Genomic DNA, 21,614 nt, shown 5'->3' with positions numbered 1-21,614 from the left:
CAATAGCTCTTTAAACACTCGTTGAATGCTTAGAATGGATCCATTCATTGGGATGACATAGTATAGTAGAACAAAGCACTGTACTTGTAAGAAAAAAATCCCATGTATAAGTCCTGGCTCCTCTATTTACTAAATCTGTGACCTTGACAAAAAATCACTTAACCTCCCCAAGGCTTCATCTTCCCACATAAAAATGAGTGTGCTGGATTGAATGACCTCTATGTCTGAGAGGACTTAGAAAAGAGATCCAGAGAAAGACACCCTAGTTGCCATGAAGTCCTATACCTCACTCAGTTTCCCCCTTCAGATGTCAGGCCTGCATTTCAAGCACCCCTTTCCTGAGTCTGCCAAGATGCCCACCTGTGTCTAGTTAGCGCTGACGCAAACTGGGAAGTTGTCCGGCAGCACGGACACACCCAGAGCCAGACTGGGCAGCATTACCTCCTCTGGTCATCATTGCTCTCACGTGAACCTCGAGGAGTCCCGAACAGTCCCCAGTTACTTTGAGGCATCCTCAGAGGTAGCATTTGGGTCCGTCGTGGAAAGAAGGCAAGAGGTTTCTTGGCTTAGGCACCAGGTCCATAAAGCAAAAGAGGGGTTTGGGAGTTACCTGTGTGTGCCAGTCATCTTGGCTGGCTGGTTGTCTGCCAGCCCCCCTCCATCCAGCAGTCGCTAGTTACTGCTCCAGGGATTGTCCCCAGCCGCCCAGAGCCCCTGTGGAGCTGCCAACTCTGCACAGCTCACAAAGGGCCCTGTAGCATCTCTAATTGAAGAGCTGGTGAGCAGACGCCCTCAGTAGAGGTATTTTTAGCTGCAGTGATACAGCCTCATCTTTTCTGCTGGATGGTTTGTTTAGTTATTTTTTAAATAAAATAAATAGTTAAAATTGACGACTGTGATCCCAAACCCTAGTGCCAACGCCCAAGAAGTTTTGGCACACCCCCTCACCACAGGCCTAATTAATCCTGTCTAAGACCAGGTGCTGAAGCTCTGAGTTTGCCAGAATATTAGGCCAGAGAGACAGCGTGTACAGAAGGGAGAAGAGCTAGAAATAGAGAGAAGGCATAATGCAGCCTGGCCTGGTGTGAGGTGCTGAGGGCCCTCTGAGCAGACTGGGCAGCTGGGAACAACTTTTTCCAGGCCCCTCAGACCTTTGATGGATCTAGGGGATCGAGTGAGCAGGCCTCAGCTCCTTGCATTATACAGTGGATCCCATTCTGTACCTAGCGGACTTAATGCTTTTGTTTTCCTTCTCTTTCCCGCACCCCCATGCCCCACCAAGAGGGAGGCGGGAGGGGCAGAGGGAGAGAGAGAATCTTAAGCAGGCTCTGCTGCCACCACAGAACCCAACTCGGGGCTCAATCTCATGACCTTGAGATCATGACCTGAGCCGAAATCAAGAGTCTGACATTTAACTGACTGAGCCACCCAGTCGCCCCTTGTTTCCTTCTCTTTATCCTGTTCCATGACTTGCCACCTTTTCCTTGGCTTTTTTTATTGTGTACCATGTGATGGGGGCAAAAGCATATTCACGGAGCTCGCATTAGACCCCCGTAGCAGGATCCTGGATGGATGGGGCAGTGGTTCTCAACCCTGGCTGCACACTGGAATCTTGGAGTGCGGGAGGTTTAGGAAAGATGCTCATACCTGGGCCTCCCTTCGAAGATTCTGGTTTCATCAGGCACCAGCTTTTTATTTTATGTTCCCCAGGCATATTAGGTGATACCAAGGAATAGTTTGTTGATTGTGTTCAGTGTGATAATGACATTGTGGTTATGTAAGAAAATGGCTGTGTTTTTTAGAGATGCATACTGAAGTATGGAAAGGTGAGGTGACATCATGTCTGGGATATGCTTTAAAATACGTCAGCAAAGAAAAGGGGGATAGATGAAGCAGATCTGTTTTGATAATTACTAAATCTGGATGGTCGGTATATGGGAGTTCATAACTATTCTCTAGTTCCAGTGTTTCAAATTTTTCAAATCAAAGTTTTTTCAGTAATAAAAAAATGTTTTTAAAAAAACTTAGAATTTCTTCAGGGGATTCTAATGTTTAGCTAAGGTTGAGAACCAGTGGTTTAGAAGATTAAATTTGGATCCCCACACCCTAGATTAGCTCTGACTTGGGGCTTTGCATAACATAAGCATGACCTTTCAGGATAAGTTCTCATAAGTAATCTGGACCCTCAGCTCTTGAGGAGGTAAAGAACAGGTTGGGCACAAAGAACAAATGACACCTAGAATCGGAATTCAGAGTGGACAACTAGGCAGCTTTGTTCTACTGAGTGACCTCAGTACCACCCAGCCCCGAAAGCTGTTGTGCTTTGGGCTTTACCTGCCTTGTCACTTGCCAGCACTCCTGCATACCACCCTGAGGACCTCTCTTGCCACACCAGGACCATAAAAGACCACTACATGGTGACACATGCACAGGAGGGTCCTGATTTCCTTAGTGTTAGCACTTTACCTAGTGGGGTTTTGCTGAAGCTAGAGCGAGGGGGGAGGGGGCTGAAATTGCACCTCCCTGTCCTTCCCGGGAGTCCACGTGCTCTCAGTTCTGTGTGCAAGTGTGTGAGGGCCCTTTTATGTCCTCAGCACCTGTCCCAACTCCCAAGCAGTATTTTGCTCTGGCTGCTCAGCAGGTGGGGTAAACAGAAGCTTACTGCAGCCCAACTAAATGGTGCTCTGGAGCTCTGGCTGGAAGCTTCCATGCTACATTTAAATACCACAGCCTGGCTTAGGACCCTGACTTAGCACCTCTCCATTCATGAGCAAGCTGCTGGCTGTTCTTTATTCAGGGGCTGGGTAATGTATACCTATAAGCAAGTCTGTGTGTTGCTAAGGGAAGCTGAAGCAGAGGGAAAGCTACAGACTGCCCAAGGTCACTCGACCAGCCCAGAGCTTTGCTACCAATAGTATTTACTAAGTGCATGGGTGTCCTTCTTCCCACTCCCTGGGGAAGACTCGGAACAGTCCTTTCATCAAATGCCAGCTTGAGAAAGGTGCAGAAGTCACCCCCTGCCCCTCTGTAGGAGGGCCCAGAGCATCTGTCTTTCCCCAGGGTCTGAATCAGTGTGGGTCCTACCACTATCCGGTGCCTACATCCAGAATTCAAATGGGCATTTTCTTCCTCTGCCCGCTCAGAAGAGTCACTAAAATGACTTGGGACAGGTGCTGAGGACATAAAAGGGCCTCAGAGTCACTAAAATGTAAAACTCCAGGCCGTGTGGCCTTCACTGGACTGGATGGGAGGAGGCAGAAGCTTTCCCTGACTCTCCTATGCTCCCTAGTACGTATCTCCCCTTGTTGCCACCCTTAGGCTATCCATCTTGTTGTTTCCCCCACTGTAGGAACTCCTGAAGGGCAAGAGCCAAGTCTTTCATCTCCATTGTTCCTCAGCACCTGGCACAGTGCCAGTCACTGTACTAGCTCTAAATAAGCATATAGATGAGGAAATGGACCAAAGGAGGGCTGTGGCAGGGAATGCCAGTAGGCTAAGGGTCAGAAACCTGGCATTTTTAAAAGTAGCTTCTCATTCATTTGGGCTTATGAGCCTGAACTGAGCCCCTCCTGAGTTAGCCTATGTAGAGCAGCCAGTGCGACTAGGGAGGGTTTCTGACCGGTAATGGCTAGAGAGAAACATGCTATTAGGTTCTCTTTCCACTTCCCTTTGGAATAAATGGTAGTCTCCCTGTGCCTTGGTTTCTCCCATTTGATATTCATGGGCCTCTGAGCAGTCTGTCCCCTCTCCCTCCTCACCTGGGGCTCTTAGGAGGGTGACATGTTTGTAGGAGTGTTTCCCTTTGTTTTTCCAGGGCAGTCAGTCAATTGATACTTGGCCAGCTCTCTCAGAAGTTACTCCTCCTGAACCTCAATGAAACCTCAGGGGCACTAGCTCAGCTAAAGCAAAACTATGTACTAGAAGCACTTCTGTCATTAGTGACAGGACTGTCCTGCCTGTCAGAAACCAGCGTGACCACTGAGTCTTCCCCTGCTCCCTCTAGACTCAAAAGCAGAGGTTCTAATCCTGAGCCTGCCCTTGAATCACCGGGCTATATTTTTAAAATATCGAAATCCTGTCACCACCCCTAGAGATGCCTCTGTAATTGATCTAGAGTCTGAACATTGGTATTTTCTAATGGCTCCTTAGTGCTGGCAATATATACTTGGGACTGAGAACCATTGTCTCAAAGAGTGTTCACCAGAAGGAGCGGTAATAGCGCTTGAATATCCCACTGCTGGCCTTGCCCTCCCCACCACCACCCGCCCTGGAAGGTGGAAGAGGAGAGCGTGTATTTGCCTCTTCTGCACACCCCACGTCGCCTTCCTCAGCTGGTTCTGAGACTGTTCCCAGACTGTGCGATGGATGGTGCAGTGTGGTTGTGTCCCCCGCCCTCAACCCCCACACACTCTCACGGCCCACTGCTCTTAACCTTGGGCAGGTGACTGGAGCAGAGATAGATTATCTGTGGACAATGGTTTGATTTTGTTTTAGAGGGCATTAGTGAGGGAGAACAGTCCAGAACTGTCTTTGCAATTTAAGATGAATATTTCTTTTAAGATTTTAGCTCAAAGAATAGCTTGCCCACTGGCTCCCAGATATCACATCCCATCCTTAAGTAGCAGAAGAGTCTGCCTTAGCAGTGAGAAGCAAGGCCAGACACCAGTTGAAATCCCAGACAGTTTCCTACCCTCCCTCCATATCTTGTCAGATATTTCAAGCTTTAAGTCCTTATTCGTGCTCTGCCTACTTGGCTGGCTGTTCTTGCACTTGAGCGGCTTGTTTGCCTGGACAGGTCCAAGCTGTCTGAGCCATCAGCAGCTGCACCTCCTCCCTCGCACCTTCTGTCTGAGCCAACCTTGATTCACAGTAGTGCAGATGGCCCCAGCCTTATCCAGTGACGTCTGCAACTCCCATCCCTCTCCTGCCCTGCTTTTCCCCAAATGAAGGGGCTGGGGCAGCCGTTGCCTGCAGGTCAACCTGGGGCTAAGATGAAGACCACTCTTAGTTCATGCTCTGGCATATTAACCTAGGAAACATGATAAAAACTTGATCTGAAGCACATAGGACAAGGGTACAGGAGGGTCTGAGTTCATGTTGTATAGAAAATACTTTTCAACCTGCATCGGAGCTCATCTGTTTTTGCAAATATGCTTAGTTCCACCCACTCTGCTTCCTAAGTATTACTGGGAGCTGAGAGAGAGAGGAGAGAGCAGGTGCCAGAAATCACCTTTCCTTCTCTTCCTAACCTTTCCTCCCTTAAATGCAGACTGGACAACTTCTCAGTGCACCACCGCTCAGTTCCTCAGTCTCTCAGTCCAGTTCAAGATGCTGAAAGGTGGTGCCCTGTAATACACCATTGTAATCAATTCATTTCCCTTCTCCTTGTCCCTCTCCAAGAGAAATAAAGTGACAGGTAACAAGTGCGAGAGGGGTCGTGGGTGACCTTGTACATGAGAAAGATCTGCTGCAGTAGCCCTAGGGCCTCACTCTGCCTTTCACCCTGGCACCTCCACTGCTGAGCTGTGGACAAGGCACGAGAATCAGGGTGTCCATCTAGCAGGCTCTCTCTGAGACAGACCCACAGCCATACCCTCTGGCAACAGCCAGCAGCAGGGAGGGAGTGCTGTAGCAGCAGTCTGCTCCACCTGTGTGGTTTGGGGTGGGGCATACAGAGCAAATACACCAGCTCAGTGGGGTCATCTATAAACCTAAGGGACCCCAGCAGCTTTGGAATGCCTTTGGTTCAGCAGTACTAATACTCACATGATTCATCCTGAGGCTTACTTCACTGTTACATTATTTCAAGGCTTTTTTTCTCGATGGAGAAAACTGTCCCACTCCTAGGCTGCTTAAAACGGGAACCCAAGCCCCCAAAGCCAACCCTTTGTATAGGGTAGTATCAGGACTGAGATCTGTTAGGCCGTGGGGTATTTTTTTCAGGATAAGGATATTTTTAATCCTTAATAATGACAAAATATATCTGTTGGCACCCAAGGACCAATAACATACTGACTAAAGAGACAGGGACTACCTGAAGAGTTCCCCGTTTTTATCTCTATAGTTCGAGGCCAGGCATTTGGTGAGTGCTGTCTGTCCCAGTGTGCATGGGGCCACTTGGGTAGAATGGAATTAAGGGACCTTATTCCACTCCAAATGTCATGGCTCCTACAACTTAGGGATGGGGTCTACTCTCTTCTGTCCCACTTGGCAGGTAAGGAAGAAAGATCCTTGGGCATAGCCCAGTACCCAGGAACCTTTTTGTTTCTCTGAAGCCACATGATCGAGATCACTACACTGGTCAATTTCCTGTTCTTCCTGACCGGCCCTGCCTTCCTGGGCTTCCTTCTAGAATATGTTGCTCTCTCTTTCTGCTACAATTGTTGCTTAACCTCTTAATTAGGAAACATACTCTTTTGGATCCATTGTTTTCTCCTTTGACCACATTTTAATGACCTGCCTGCTTTTGTTTTTGATCCACAAATTCTAGTCAGTTAAAACTGCTGGGCTGAGAGTGACTCACGGGCACAGTCCAGGTTCTTGAGTTGGGTCCCAAGGACCCGAACTGACAGTATTTGCCTTAACTCTCAGAGCAACCATCAGATTTGTAACCAAAAACCTGTGGCAGATACACTGCCAACCCCATCCCCAATTATATGAAGGAGAATGGCCCTAGAGCTGCTCAGCATAGTCAAGAGGACAGAAGAGCTCCAGAGCGGGGGGGGACACTGCCTTCCCCATCCGCCAGGCCCCTAAGAGCACGTTCAGAGGCTTGGAGATTGGGATCGGGAGGTTCTGCTCCCCATCTTCTGCCCTCTGTACTCACTGTGGCACTGCCTGCCTGTAAGCCTGGCTCAGCTCCCAGAGCTGCCTGCGCATCACCTGGGGGTCTGCTCGGTGCCAGGATGCCCTGGACCTGAGAGGGTGCATGAGAATAGCTACTCAGTGCCCACATATTTCCTGTTGTCTCAGGCTCCAGGTGTTGCATTTGCTAAAGTTTTAGACATGAGAGATGAGATGGCTCTGTTCTCTCAGGGGACAAGTGGGGAAAGATTCCCCAGTTCACATTTCCAGGGTCTGAACTCCAAATGGACAACCCCATTACCAGGCTCTTAGTGTCTCCTGCTCTCCACACCACACCTGGTTCCACCTCAGGCCATCTCGTACCAGCAAAGGGAAGCCCTAGGTCCAGCGGCAGCAGCACTACTCAGGGGCAAAGTCTTTACCTTTGGAGTATTTTGTAACCTGGAGTAGTGAGGCCTCTCCTTCCAGACCAGAAACAAAACAGAATGACCTTGTGGGGTGGACATGTACAGCACAGCCAGCATTTGTTTGGGTTGTTGATTTCCACATAGTAAATGGTTCTAGTTGCTCCTGAACGTCCTCGCCTCCGTGTGATGGTCAGATTCTGTATCCACCATGGCATTCATGCAGGGACAGGGGAAAGATAGCTTTGCCACTTTTCCTCTGGCACCTGGAAATGGCTCTTGGTGCTACACAGGGTTAGCACTCTGGAGAATCACCAGGGAGACCCCTCTGTCTCCTGCCAAGCTCAATAAGCCCTGCCCGTGCACTATGAATCACACCTCCTTCCCCAGCTCAGCACAGGGCGCCGCCTTACGGGAAAGTCCTGGGTGTCAGCAGGAGAGGCATTTGAGGAGAAATGAACTGATGTAGGAAGGGGGAGTGCCGCTCAGTCATCTTTTAAGCAGGAAGGAAAAGGTCATCGGAGCCGTATGGGGCCAGGCTTGGATTATTGTTGACTCTGCCTTGCTGCGGCAGAGGGCCCAGCTCACCGGGGCCAGCGCCGGCCACTGCCAACCCCATCCAGCTGCTGACGGCCCAGGCACAAAGAAACGCGTGCTCTGTGTACACAAACGGGTCTGCACACTGGCGTGAGCCCGTTTTTAGCCCTTGCCCAGGAAGGGCAGCGCATGACATAGTAATTTAATTAAATTTGCCTCCCTGCGTGGCCCACACATTTGAAGAGGTTTGGGGGGAAATGAATCTGGCTGAGGAACATTACCCTGCCACCCTGGCACTGCCCCAGAGCCGAGCCGCAGTGCCATAAAGGGTCTCGCCATCCTGAATCCGGCCCAGGGCATCTGTCTGCACCGCAGGCTCTCTGGCCGGGCTGCCTGCTGGCACCTCTGGCAAGGCAGCCTCTGGAAGCATTCCGTCTCCATCACAAGGAAGCCACCAGGGGCAAAATAAGGGGGCTCCCCACCCCCTCCTCAGCAGCCTCAGCAAAAACTAGAGCCGCAGTGTTAGCTTTCCCCACTGATTTCCGTGTAGAAGAAGGGAGAGGGCAGAATGGGAGGACCCCACCCCTTCAACTGACACCACAGCCTCAGTAATAGAGATCACGCCAGTTTCCATGTTGGCCCACATTCCTGTACCTCTGTCCTGGAAAAGATCCATATTTAGGGGCCTGAAATTGATTCCAGTGAACTTATCACCATGTTTCACATCTTAGATGCTCATCAGTTTTTGTCCATTGTGTCCGAGCTCAAGCCACAGTCCGCACCCCAGAGCCTTCCCCCTGCCTTCCAGCCAGCCAGTGCTTGTCTTGCATGGAGCTCCTCACTCCTCCGGAGGCACCTAAGCTTTCACTTTCTCTTGTCAGAGTGCCTGCCCATTTCATCTTCTCACTAACCTCTAGCCTCCTGCTCAGCCTTTTATATCCTAGGTCAGCAGTACCATGCCCGCTGGAGAAGAGCATTCTTTCTCGTTATCTTCACTCCCCACCAAGAGTATATCTTCCTGGCTGGCTAATCTCTCCTGCGTAATGTTAGCAACACCTCCGGGAGAAAGGGAATTTCTCTGGCACAGTCTGTCTCAACACCAGCAGAACACAGGCTCTTAGGAGTGGGAATCATTAGAGTCAGGCCATTATTGGAAGGGACCAGTCTTTAGGGGGGCTAGCAGAAATTACCACTCCTTAATAGATGAAAACTCATTTGCCGGAAGCCCCTGCCCTCCTCTTTATTTCTCTGCATTCTCCACCTCCCTTCTCTTCCCAGCTTTGAAGTCAAAAAGAGAGGTAATGCTAGCCCATCCAAGATGGCAAATTTCTGCTAAATTAACTTGGTTGAAAGCAGCTGTTCTTTTAGAATGTTTCTATTGGGACTTGGCTTGAAACCATCATGAAGGAGACAGATTCTAATTAAATGTATGTGATAAAATTATAGCCAGGACCACTCCATTTCCCAAGAGAGGATTTGTTGAGGTGGTTGGGAAGAGGAAACGTCTACTAGCTTCCTAGACCATATTTCAGAGAAGGCCCCGGAGTCAACCTGGGCTGTCTGAGCTTTCCCTGCAAGGGTCCCCTTATTTACACAAGACCAGGGAAGGCGAGAAACGTGGAAGCAGGACTCCAGACTTCTCTGCTTCTCCAGTGGTCATCTTGACCTTGAACAGACCTCTAACATGATTTTTGCCTCTGTATGCCTTCCCTGCACAGGGATACATGTTCTTTACCTTATAGCTCTTTGCTATTGTAGGGGAAGGGGGTGTAGGTGCCATAAGCAACAAATGCTCCTTTTAATTTTTGTTTGGGCTGCCATCAGAACTCACATGCCTTGGAACATTTGTGGTTGAAGAGAAAGGAAGAGTTGCCTGATTTCTCAGCTCTAGTTGTTTGAGAGAAGTCATGAGTGTGCACCGTGTCAGAGCATGAAGCACAGATAAAGCACTGGTGTGAAAGGCCTTTCCTTCCTCCCCCTCCTCTCCCTCCTCTCCCTTCTCTCCCTGGAAGCAAACTGTAAGGGATTGCACCCAGTTGCCAACTCCAGGGGACACTCCTCACTTTGTAGTTTCTGTAAATAGCGCCCCCTGGATTTGTCAGTCACCGTGGCCCTGCTGAGGTTCAGTAGCAGTGCTGGGTTGAGAACCCAAAGACCAGAGATCTGGTCTTTGCATCACCAGTTATGTGACACCTGAGCAAGTTGCGTCTCCCTGGCCTTCATTTTCCTCATAATAAGTTTTCTGAATTAACTTAGAAAGTCCCTTCTCTGTCTCCACATCCCTGAATTTTGAAGCTATAAACCATCGTTCTGGCCTCAGCGTTTTGCCATCCCAAGGTTGGCCAGCCTTGATAACACACGCATCATGTGAAAGTGGCCTCAGCTGACATGATACCATTGGTCAGAGCAGATGTGGACTTCAAACGGGAATATGGCAGAGGGGGCTGAAGAAAGGGAAAGCTACCCTGCAGGCACAGCAGGCTGGACCAAGAAGGGCATGGAATAGGCCACTTCCTCATTCTTCTTGTTTTCGTACTTCTCTGTGGCTTCAGAACCTTCTTCTGACACACATGCACACAGTACACCCAGTAGGTGCAATCACTTCCCTCATCAGAGTAACCAAATGAAATGCAAACATGCTTGGAGATACCTCAGTCTTGCCAAGTATCTCCAAGCCTCCCTCCCCATTTCTAATTAAAAAATTGTCTTCTCTTTCACTGGTTCCTTTAGCAGTCTCTTCCTTGGCCCTCCCTCCTTTCTTACTCCAGACTCTCCCAATTCATCCCCTTAAAGAGATGAATTGGAAGAATATGCTGTCATGTCAGAAGGAAGCCATTGTCAATTCACACAGGCAAAGCTAATAGGATAAAGTATTATCCGACTTCCTTTAAGTCCAGAAATTAAGTCTTCTTGCAATAGTAATAGACTAGAACTTGTAACCACTGCAGCTGGTAGGCTGCAGGAACAGGCTGTTAGTATCCGAGGCCTCAGCTCCATTTCTGGGCCTGTGCTGGGCCTTTTGTGAGGGACGCACTGAGCATTCCTGTAGACACTGCTGCGCTCTGTGGAGAGCTGCCTGTAACTCATTCACTTCACCTACAGGGCAGAATCTGAGTGGGAGAAGCTGTCTGAATGGTCTTACTGAACCCGGATGAGTAGGTAGGTGAAGGGAAGAAGCCAGGGCCTTGAAGACTCTAGGAAGAAGTAGCCGGAGACCAGGAAACCAAACTTTGCACAGGGAACAGTTAGTGTGTGAAAGCTCTACTCAGTCATCCTTGCTGACTCATTGAGCAGGTAGAGTGACTTAACTGGTGACTAAATCAGCACCAGCGCAGACATAGGGAAACCAGGGGTGAGACCTTAAAGAAACTTCAAGAGACTATAGATGAAGGACTTGCCTTGGAAGAGGAAACTGCATGAGAGCTGTTGGAAGAAAGAGTCCTCAATCTTCTAGAATGGAAGGATCTTGCAAAAATGTCCTAGGTCCTATCATGGCAGATGATTGTACTCAGATGGGGATTATGGAGGGAAACACCTGATAGAATTATTGGAGGGTGCTGCTTATTAGGGGGGTTATAAGGAGGTGGATGAGTATTAAAGAAATGTGTGGATTAAGGACTATTCCTTTGGTATTTAGTAATCAAAACTTCAGTAATTGTTCTAGTATTGTTCCTGGGTGCACAGAATGAATGACCATGAAAGTACCTAAGTACTACTTTGCTTCATCTAGTCCCCACACCTGGCATTAGGGCAGCCTCTCAGCTCAGGGCTTCCCTGCTGGAGGGTCAAAAATCTTAATGGGATAAGTTAGGGAAGACACCGTCCTCTCAAATGCTAACACTCTCTGACAGAGCTCCCAGGGACATCCCCTCAGGCCTCAGCCTGATCTCTCTGACTCACTGCCAGGGTCCATGTGCACTGAACTCACAGTCATCACCATTTTTATGGGAAAACACAATTTAGGGGCGCCTGGGTGGCTCAGTCGTTAAGCATCTGCCTTCGGCTCAGGTCATGATCCCAGGGTCCTGGGATCGAGCCCCACGTCTGGCTCCCTGCTCTGCGGGAAGCCTGCTTCTCCCTCTCCCACTCCCCCTGCTTGTGTTCCCTCTCTCGCTGTGTCTTTCTGTCAAATAAATAAAATCTTTAAAAAAAAAAAACAACACAATTTATATAATACCCTCCCACTGGAGTAATACTCTTTTTGTGGATAAACAGTGACTTGCACCACCCTCCGCTGTGAAGAAAAGTGAGGGACCAGATTCAGAGCAGACCCCTGAATGAGCCGGTCAGGGTCAGGATTAGATTACAGTCCTAAGGGCTGGGTTGCTTCCCCCAAGCAGGGGACAGCCTGCAAGATAGAGAACAGGACTGTTGTGGGTAGGTGGTTTGGCCCAAGTACTGACGGCAGAGCTGGCATGTACCGGAGGATAAAACCTGTGATCATCCTAAAATCTAATTCTAGCTACTCATTAGGAAATCAAAATGCATTCTCTCTTAGGCTTCTCTTGGAAAGTTGATCTCCCTGCTTTTCTTCTCCTCTGTTCCATGCCATGAATTTCACACTTAACAGTCCTCCCCCATCCAGGGTCCAGCCAGCCTCTTGCTTACTGGGACAGAGGAATCTCCCTGGCTTTCCTCCTTAACTGCATTGCAGACCCTTAGCCTGTGTATCTGCCATATAGCTCCGTTCTGCTCTCACTTGCTCAAATTATGGTGTTTTGGTTTTGTTTGGTTTTTTGGTTTTTTTCCTGCCTGTATTTTCTCCAAGCCCTCTAATTCTGTTTTGAAGCCCCAATAGCTCCTCTCTGTGCTGCCTTCTCCCTCCTGGTGCCTCAGCCCTCCCCTACCCTACCCTTTGTAAGGCATCCTGACAGAGAAACAGGGTGAGGTGGAGAAGACTCTAGGAAGTTTATCCCGTCAGTAAAGGACCAAGGTTTCTGAGATAAATGTATCCTGGCCCAGCTTTCACCTGCGCATCATCACCAACAGCAGCACCTTTCCTTTCTTCTGGCTTATGCAAAGAGAGGTAATCTACTCCTGGACTAAAACGGTGCCTTGGGCCAGCTAGAGAGCTGGATTAGGGAACAGAGCACAAGGCACTGTTTTCCTGGGGAGAAAAGTACAACCCATCTTTCCCACTGGGTCTGGGCTCATATAGATAGTGCTGTCCCCTGTTCCTGACTTCTTGATAAGCATCCTTCCTCTGTGGAATAGCTCCAAGGCATGTTCTCTCTTTGGGCACAGAGGAGGTTCTAGAATAGAGGGTGATTGAGGAGGGCTAGTCAGTTGGTCTGTATCCTTATGTTTATCATCAAATAACTACCAGCAATACAGCACTCAGTTACCATTCTGAGTGTGATTTTATTTATATAACTTCAATTCTCACAACAACCTATGAAGTAGGGAGGTGTAGATACTAAGATGTCCATTTTACATATTAATAAGCTGAGTATTTGTCCCAAGTCACACAGGTAGGAAGCGATGGAGCTGAGATTCAACCCAGGAATACCGGATCCAAAGTCTATACTTGTAAGCACCGTGCTGTGTTGCTTTGCAAGTATGTATGTTTCACTGATCTGGTTCCTGAAGCATTTATCCCTGCTCCAAGAAGCAGTTTACTTCATTTTAATTTAAAGCAAAGATGAAAACAGCCTTAATCTACAGCCCAAACGATTCTCATCCCCTCAGGGGTAATGGGTGCTTTCTGAATGATAGAAACCAGGAGCGGTGCTTTGGGGCCAAAAACTGCCTTGCAGTTTAGCTGAGGCAGGACTTAGAAATGGCGTGAACAGTGCCTGCATTAGCCGATGGCATGGAGTGCTGAGTGCCAGCAGAAGAGAGAAAATCAGACATATGTTTGGATATAAATGTTCTATCTCTCTCTCTTTTTCTTTTTCTCTAATTTTAATCCCCTGCTACTTTGTTGCAGTAAAATGTCGGGGCCTTAATTGTGGGCTCTGGCCCCCTGAGGTAGTACAGTGTGGGCTGTGTAAGGTCCCCTTAGCCCTCTCCTAGCCGCTGTGCATCTCCACAGAAGGAAGCCAGAGCTCTCCGCCATTAATGGCATGGACTCTGGACCTCTTCCCCACCAACAACAGGAATTCTTGTGCCAGGAACTCTCTTCTACATTGTTCTACCCAGCACCCAGCAAGCTGCTGGCCTCATACATGTTAAACAGCCATGATAAAGTTAATGTCTCTAGGCCTTAGAAACTACCCTGTCTACTCTCCCTTCTTTGATAATCAGATGCAGCATAACACCAAAGAGTGACAAAAGGCCTAGAGCAGATTATGGGAGTGGCAGCCACAGACAGCATGGCACTTAAAGAGCTGGGGCTGGGGTAGGTATAGTGGTGGAGGGGAGTCAAGGAGCTCCCCAGTAGTCTCATTGTTGAACCAGATAAGCAGAAACCATTCCACTATAGAGAACTTACTCTGATAGGTGCTTTAAGACCTCTGCCACTCCTCTACTCCGCAAAGCTTCCAAGGCAGAGGTTGGGAGAAGGCCAAGCTACCCCCCTTCCCTTTGTGAACACCCTGCGTTATCTACGTCACCCTGTCTCTGGCAGCCATCTGCCATTGCCTCAGGATCAGAAGTTGTGTTATGTGCAGTCCCGAGAATCGAACTCCTTAGCACACGTGGCCCTTTGGCCAGCTGTGGGGCCCCTGTGGTAGGGATTCTGGTCAGACCTTGGAGGGCAGTAGAGCCAGTCCTGAAGGAGATTGAGCACCTCTAAGAAGAGAACACAGCAATATCTGTAGGAAGGTCCCATTTTCATTGCATATTGGCCAGGAAAGAAAAAGGTTCTTGAAGGCCCAGAAGAGCTTGAGTAAGGAAGGCACATTTGACTTGGGAGTCCAGAGATCTGGGTTTCAGTTCCACCTCTTCCACTCACCAGCAGTGTGACCTTGGAGGTATCTTTCCATTTCTCTGGGGCTGTTGCCTTGACCAGAAAATGTAAAGGGATTAGACTAAATGATCTTTCATGGCCCTTAAAAAATTCTCTAACTCCCTATAATCAGCAGCAGTCTTTCCCTCTAGTGTGTTGCTACAACTACTCCCCTGAAGAGCTACCAACCCATGTCCCATTCTTTGGTAACAAACCCTATAGCTTGGCCGCCAGGCCTGAGGATGAGTCACCAACCCAGCATGAAAGGCTGCACTATCGGTGCTCATGGGACTCCTCTCCGAAAAGCTGTCCCAGGTGCCTGCTACAAAGGAGGAGATACCCAGCGTGTTACGGCAGGAGAGGTTTGCTGCTCTAAAAGCTGCAGCACTGCCCAGGTCGAGGAGTGGACCCCGTGGGGAAGGGAAGTACCCTTGCAGCTCTCAGGACACTTATACCCAGGAACCATATTCTCAGTCTCCCCCACCTCCTTTCAGCTTCCTTCTGGAAAGCGTTTCTCCCTCAGCCCCCAGGCCGCGTGCGTTTGTTCTTAGGCCTCTTCCCCAGGAATATACTCTTTCCCTCAGCTCTCCAGTTCAGCCACAGACACTTCTTCATTCCAGAGCCACTGTATAATCCATCACTATCCAAGTAGCTGTCACAAAAGGAGGGGCGTGAGGAAATCGGAAACACATCCTCTGTTTCTGAAGCAGCTACTTTCTCCACAGTTGCCCCTGAGTGTGTCCCCAGGAAGCTGCTCTAAACAGCCTGAGTTGTCTTGTGGCATTGGGCAAGGGAGCATTTCTTGCTTTTTCAGCTGGTCCTGGCCAAGTCCCACCCTTTACTCTGCTGCATTTTTCTCGTTGTATTGGCCGTAGGGTGGTAAAGGAGAGGCAGAGGGAAACGTATATGCGGAGCCCGGAAATGTGCGTGGCAGTTTCTAAATGTGCATCATGCATGCATGCTGCCGCAAACACTGATACCCAGAAATGACACATATATACACCCAGGGGATTAAGAATTGGCCCCTTCTTAGCCAACTGCTGCAAAGTGCTGCCTGCCTCTCTCCCCGTTCAGTGCCAGAGAGATCACACCCACTCAGTCCCGATTCCCTGCATTAGTATAAAGCACTGAAGAGACGCAGGGTCCCGGTTCATGCAGCTTCCCTGGACGTCATCACTCAGGAAGCATCAGGAGACAGATACCCCCCACCACCAAGACATGTTTGGCTATTTGACACCCAGAGAACAGAAGGAACACTGCCTGTGGGAAATTTAAGCCAAACAACATTACTGCAGACCTCTTAAATCCAGGTCCCCCAGGGTCCCTGGGTAGAGCCGGGGCTGCCTGACCAGCAGCTTTGCTGAGGTGGCATTTAACTTCTGGCCTGGAACCAGGAGCTGAGGCTGACCCATTTCCCCTGCTTTTCCAGGGCATCAGGAATTTGGTTCTACCCCCAACAAAGCCAGGGACTAACACACTTAGCTTGTGGAAGGTGCACTAGAATCGGGGTGCTTTTATTTAAGCTAAGGAAAGATTGTTGACAGCTTTAGCATTTTTAACATTGTCTTCCCCTCCCACCTTACCTCTCCCCTCCCCTTCCCTTTTTGTCTTTAAATAGAAATGACTTGGTTGATGCTGGTAAGAACCTATAGGATCTTATTCAATTTAACCCTTTGGGGACATTGAATTAAAAATTGAACAATATTTATTAAAATACAAAAATACACTTTTCTCACATTACAATCAGTGTTCTTTTGTTGGCATTCCCCCCCACCCACCCATCCCACCCCTTTCAAATCTGAACCCTTTATTTCTTTTTAAAGCTAAAATAATAAATGAAAGAAGTTACAGCATTAAATGGACCAGAATAACAGAGATCTCTGCCGTCACCCCCCACGCCCACCCCTTCTCCTCCACCTCCTCCTGAGGTAGACCTGGGAGAGGGAAGCCTTCCCCCCATTGTGCTACATTCAACAGGACTCCTTGCAGAACTCACTTCTTGTGTGCATGTGTATCACTTTTGTTTTAACTGGATTTCACGTCTTTTTTGTGAACCATCCTGTTCAGTCAAGGCTTCATTATACTTTAAATGAGCCCGTGCCCTTTTTCTCTCTCCACTCATGTTCTGCCCCCACCCCATCACCACAACCAGTTGACATCAGCTATAATAATCCCTAATGAATCAGCATTTAGAATAGTCACCAAATCACAAGCATGAGAAAAGCTTCCACTCCCCCAAGCTCCCCAATCCCAGCCTCTCCTCCTTCTCCACCTTAAAACAAACAAAACCTTTATAAAAAAAATCATAAAATGCCATCATTGTCTACAATCATTTGTCAGATACCAGGAACAACAGGTGGACATGGCACAGTACTAATTTATGGCCTCCTGTGAATACATTCTCTCTGCTTCTGCTCTCCCTTCCCACCCCCCTCTGTTGCCGCACCCCCTTCAGGGGCCTCCTCCCTCTCAAGGGAAACCCTGAATAGACAAATGTCCTGCAAAGAGTGGGTTAAACCCATCTGCAGGAATCTGGTGCAGTGTGAAAGCATTGGACTGAGAGCTACACAGCTTCCTTCCTTCTCCGCTCCTTCCTGAGGTGTGCTGTCAGGCAGGGCACACGAGCGTCCCAGTGCACCAACCAAGGAGACTTGTGCACATGGACAGATGGAAAGACTGAGCCCCTTTAGGGAGTCATTTGAATTTTGGTGGTTTTCCTGTTTAAAAAACAGTTACAGATCTATCTTCCCCTTGGCCTCTAAAGAAAAAAATTATTGCCTCTCAACATTTTGGCACAGTACAAATCCTTGGTGCTTTTTTTTGTATTTTTAAAAATAAGATAAATTTGCAAAGACAGCTCTCAGCTTAAGAAAGGCGTCTATAGAAATGGGTAATCCTGTATGCTATGAAGCATCTCCTAAAAAATGACAGTCGACCCCCCACCCCCACCCCTCAGCAGCCCGCACCCTGCCTCTTTAGGGATGTATGTTGTTGTTTGAGTTTATCTTAGCAGTTTCAACCTTAGATCAGAAATCCCTCTGGCATCATAACAAGTTGGCTTGTGGCTTCTGCCCCACAGCCTTCCCAAGAACCCCACTGCCCCTTTAAATAGAACTTACAAGTTAGAAAATAGTTTTGTTTTGATTTTTTGTTTTTAAATTTTAATATAATCTGTTTCTTTTACCAGCCCATAGATTTAATATATAAGCATATACAAGAAAAAGTCTCTCCCCACTCTGTACAAAAGTTGCTGTCATGTGTGTGCGTGTGTGTGTGTGTGTGCATTCTATTGCATTTTATAAGTTTTTGGGGGGAGGGGGAGTCATATTTGAGTTTCCTGTACCTTGTCCTTGGTATGGGTCTGAATTATATAAGGTTCAGAGATTGTGGTGACTGTGGGGTGCAGAGAGTTCCCCAGGCTGTTTTCTGTCCAGTGGGCCCCATGTGCTGGTTTGTAGGTGTTGTAGTTAATATGGTCATGAATTGTGGGCAGCACTACTGCCCCCTCACCTGATACACCGGAAGGAGCTGCTGTTGCTGCTGCAGACGCCGCTGCTGGGATGTCTTCATCCACCTGGATAATCTCAACTGTCCGGGCGGCTGTGACTGTACTCCTCTGCTGGTGCCGCTTACGAAGTTTATAGAACACAATCAACATGGCGGCAGCTAGCAGAGTCACTGCCACGAAGCAGCCAATGATGATCTTGGTGGTCTTCATGACTTCATCCAGGCTGGTCTGCATCTTATCATTGGTGTCTGTCGCGGGTACCTGCTTGGGCACACGGGTGGTCTGAATGAGCACCGTGGTAGAGGTGGTATATGCCGGCTGATAACCCGTGGACGTAGTAGGAACAGGCTTGTACTTGCGCGTTGTATCCTCAGGTGAGATCTCGGTGGTCTCCACTGTGACAGTGGTGAAGAAGCTGTAGTTGGAGGTGTTGAGCTCGGCCGTGCTCACGTTGAGGTAGGCCGAGGCGTTGGAGTTACCTGCCACGTTGGTCACCATGCATGTGTATACCCCGGTGTCTGAGAGCAGCACATGGGAAAAGTTCAAGGTGCCGTCGTTGAGGACGGAGATCCTTGGGTGGCGGGAGGCGTGGCTGAGCACTGTCCCATTGGGCAGCAGCCACTTCACAGAGGACATAGGGGGAGTCCGACACTTAAGTTCCGCCATCCGGCCCTCAGAGATATTGAGGTCCCGAGGTGCATCCATGATGAAGGGGGCAGAGCACTGGAAGGAGGCCTGGTCCACCTCCACCAGGTAGCGGCCGCGCATGTGCAAGGGAGCATGACAGCGGCCACAGCAGGTAGAATTGGTGGGTATGTACTCCCGAAGCCACCAGGCTAGCCACAGAATGTCACAATCGCAGTTCCAAGGATTGTGGTGTAGGTGCAACTCCACCAGGTACCTCAGTGGGGTGAAGAGGTCATGGGGCAAAGAAGAGAGGTTATTGTGGGCCAAGTTGAGTTCCACAAGCGAGGCCAGCCCGTCAAAAGCATTTCGCTCAATCAGGCTGACCTGTGAGTTCATGACCCATAGCTTCTTAAGGGAGCTTAGGCCATGGAAGGAGCCAGGCCTGATCTCAGGGAAGTGGTTCCCTGACATCTCCAGCTCCTCCAGCCCCACCAGGGGGGTGAGATTGGGCATATCTTTAATGTTGCACATGCCCAAGTTCAGGTACTTGAGGTTGAACAGTCCCTCAAAAGCGCCCTCAGAGATATACTCCAGCTTCTTGAGCTCCCCCAAGTCCAGGCGCATGAGGGAGGGCACCCGGTTGAAGGCATAAGAGGGGATGCTTTCTATGGGGTTGTTGCGAAGCCAGAGCTCCCGCAGCTTGGACAGGTACTCAAAGGCCCCGCTGGGGATGACTGTCAGCCAGTTGTCGAACAGCTCCAGGGTGTTGAGGCTGGCCAGGCCGTTGAAGGCCCCCACCTCGATCTGCCGGATGGAGTTCCTGCCCAGCTGCAGGACCTCCAGGTGGTGGAGGTGGCGGAAGGTGTCGGCCTGGATCATCTGGATATTGTTTTCCATGAGGTTGAGGTACCGGGTGTTGGAGGGGATACCCTGAGGGACCTCGGAGAGGCCCCGGCGGGTGCACACCACCTTGCTGAACTGGTTACTGCAGGAGCAAACGGATGGGCAGTTCTGGGGCCCGGCGGAGGCGGCAGCGGCGATGGCTGCACACAGAATCCACACTTGCGCCGTGAGGTAGACGACGGGGAGCAGGACGGCATTCCAGGTGTGGTGCACAGTTACCTGCCACAAGAGCTTCATGGTGTGGCACGTTCATAATTCACCATCGCCTGGGATTTTGGCTCGGAAAGGAGAACCAGCCCTACCCCGGCTTAAATGAGCTAGGAGCTCCTCTTTCCATCTGGAGAAGGAGGTGGGGAGGGGGCGATTAGAGAGACGGAGCAGACCGGCGGGTGGGGGGGGGGATTGCCCAACTAGAGCGTGGCCCCTGTCTCCAGCCCCCCTCAAGGCAAGCCCTCGGAAAGCCGAGACTTTCTCTCCCCCGTGGCAACCATCCCCACCCAGTGAGTCGCTGTCACCTACCTCGGAAGGGAGGAATTGGCGTGGTGTCCTTAAGCGTTCTCCACAGGAGCCGGCCACGTCGTTGCCATTCTTACTTCTTAGTTTTAATTAACAAAAGGGGGAAGTCGAGGGGGTGGGGAGGGCAGAGGGGAGGGGTGGGGAGGGGAGGGGTGGGGGAGACAAAATGGCTTCTAGTAAATCCGGAGCAGGCTACGGCGAAGCGGCGGAGTTGAGGCGCGCCGGGGAGAGCCAAGGCCCGGCGGGCTATGCAGGTGCATGCCCCCCCCTCAGCCGGAGGAGCGGCGCCACCAGCGCTTCCCTGCTTTGTCCTTGGACCCTGGCACCGGCTCGCACCAGCCACGGGGGAAGCCGCTTCATCGCCGGAGCGTGCCTCCGGCGCCCCAGCCCGCTCCCGCGGCTGCCACCCGGCGGTGGTGAGGGGGCGCCCCGAAGCCTCCCAGGCCGCGCTCGCTCGCTCGCTGCTGCTGCTGCTGCTGCTGCTGCTGCTGCTGCTGCGCTGCCCCCTCTCCTTGTGTCGGCGGCTCCCGGCCGGAGGCAGCTGATGCAGTCGTTCGCTCGCGGGGCTGCGAGAGTTAAGAGGAGGTGTTCGAGGCTCCTTCGCCCTCCCCAGACACACACCCCCTTCTTTCCTCGCCTCTTCTCTGAAGGGTTAGAAAGACCAGAACTGGGCTTAGTTTCCCAGTCCGCCGTCTGCCGGCGCGAGGAGCAGCAGTTCGTCTAGCCCCCTGAGGGTCAGCAGCGTGGAGACAGCGCCGGGACCAGGTCCGCCGGCCGGAGAAGCGCGCGGCGGCCGGGTGGCGCCCGCACCGCAGGCCCCTTCAGGGAGTCCGGGGGCGGGCGCGGGTCCGGCGGCGGCGGCGGCGGCGGCGGCGGCGACCGCAGCCCCCGCTGGCGCGCAATCGCCCGCCGCCGCCCGCCGCAGCCGGGCCCCCGGCGCGCCGCCGGCTCTGGCTTTGTGCGGAGGCAGCGAGTTCCGGGCTTTGGCTCGCGGCGCCTTCAGTGGCTGCGCCGCCCGCGGACTGCTGCAGCGGCCCGAGCGCTGGCGGCGGCGGCGGTGGCGTGAGCAGCGGGGGTCGCGGCTGCGGGGAACGTTCCGGAGCCCGAGAACATGGTCCGCGCTTGCTAGCGGTGGCGGCGGCGGCAGCAGCGGGGCCCCTGCGCTCGGCGCCCACCGTCTCCTCCTCGCGCCGGGCTCGCGGTGTTGCAGGCAGCAGCCACGCAGACTGCTCTCTCATCCTTTTGTCCTTCAGTCAGAACGTGAATGTACTGCTGACGCATACTGTTCTGGGGAGAAGATTAGCGTGATGCAGTGCTCTTATGTATTAACACCGCTCCCCCTCCGCTGCCTGCCCTCGAGGGGTTAACGCCGGCGCCTTCCAGCGCCGCGCCGCGCAGCCCCGAGCTCCGCGCCTCCGTCCGACCC

The 21,614-nt window shown here is 50.9% G+C and overlaps 2 protein-coding genes across 2 annotated transcripts in view; one reads left to right on the top strand and one right to left on the bottom strand.

Annotated features, from left to right (window-relative positions):
- Positions 1-21,614, top strand: part of SND1 (staphylococcal nuclease and tudor domain containing 1) — a 404,590-nt gene that overhangs the window by 327,175 nt on the left and 55,801 nt on the right. The window lies entirely within an intron of this gene.
- Positions 16,427-21,038, bottom strand: LRRC4 (leucine rich repeat containing 4). The gene is made up of 2 exons (XM_006747290.3): positions 20,192-21,038; positions 16,427-20,009 (listed from the first exon to the last, which is right to left on the bottom strand). The coding sequence occupies exon 2, from the start codon at positions 19,907-19,909 to the stop codon at positions 17,957-17,959; it is 1,953 nt and encodes a 650-aa protein (XP_006747353.1). The 5' UTR covers positions 19,910-20,009; positions 20,192-21,038; the 3' UTR covers positions 16,427-17,956.

The sequence above is a fragment of the Leptonychotes weddellii genome, chromosome 12, assembly GCF_054177405.1.
Source record: "Leptonychotes weddellii isolate Sample4059 chromosome 12, ASM5417740v2, whole genome shotgun sequence".
Taxonomy (NCBI): Eukaryota; Metazoa; Chordata; class Mammalia; order Carnivora; family Phocidae; genus Leptonychotes; species Leptonychotes weddellii.
The sequence above is the reverse complement of the archived record's forward strand: the minus strand, read 5'-3'. Positions and strand labels throughout refer to the sequence as shown.

What these genes read in the sequence shown, in the direction of transcription:
- LRRC4 (XM_006747290.3), bottom strand. Translation starts at nt 19,909, where the DNA reads ATGAAGCTCTTGTGGCAGGTAACTGTGCACCACACCTGGAATGCCGTC.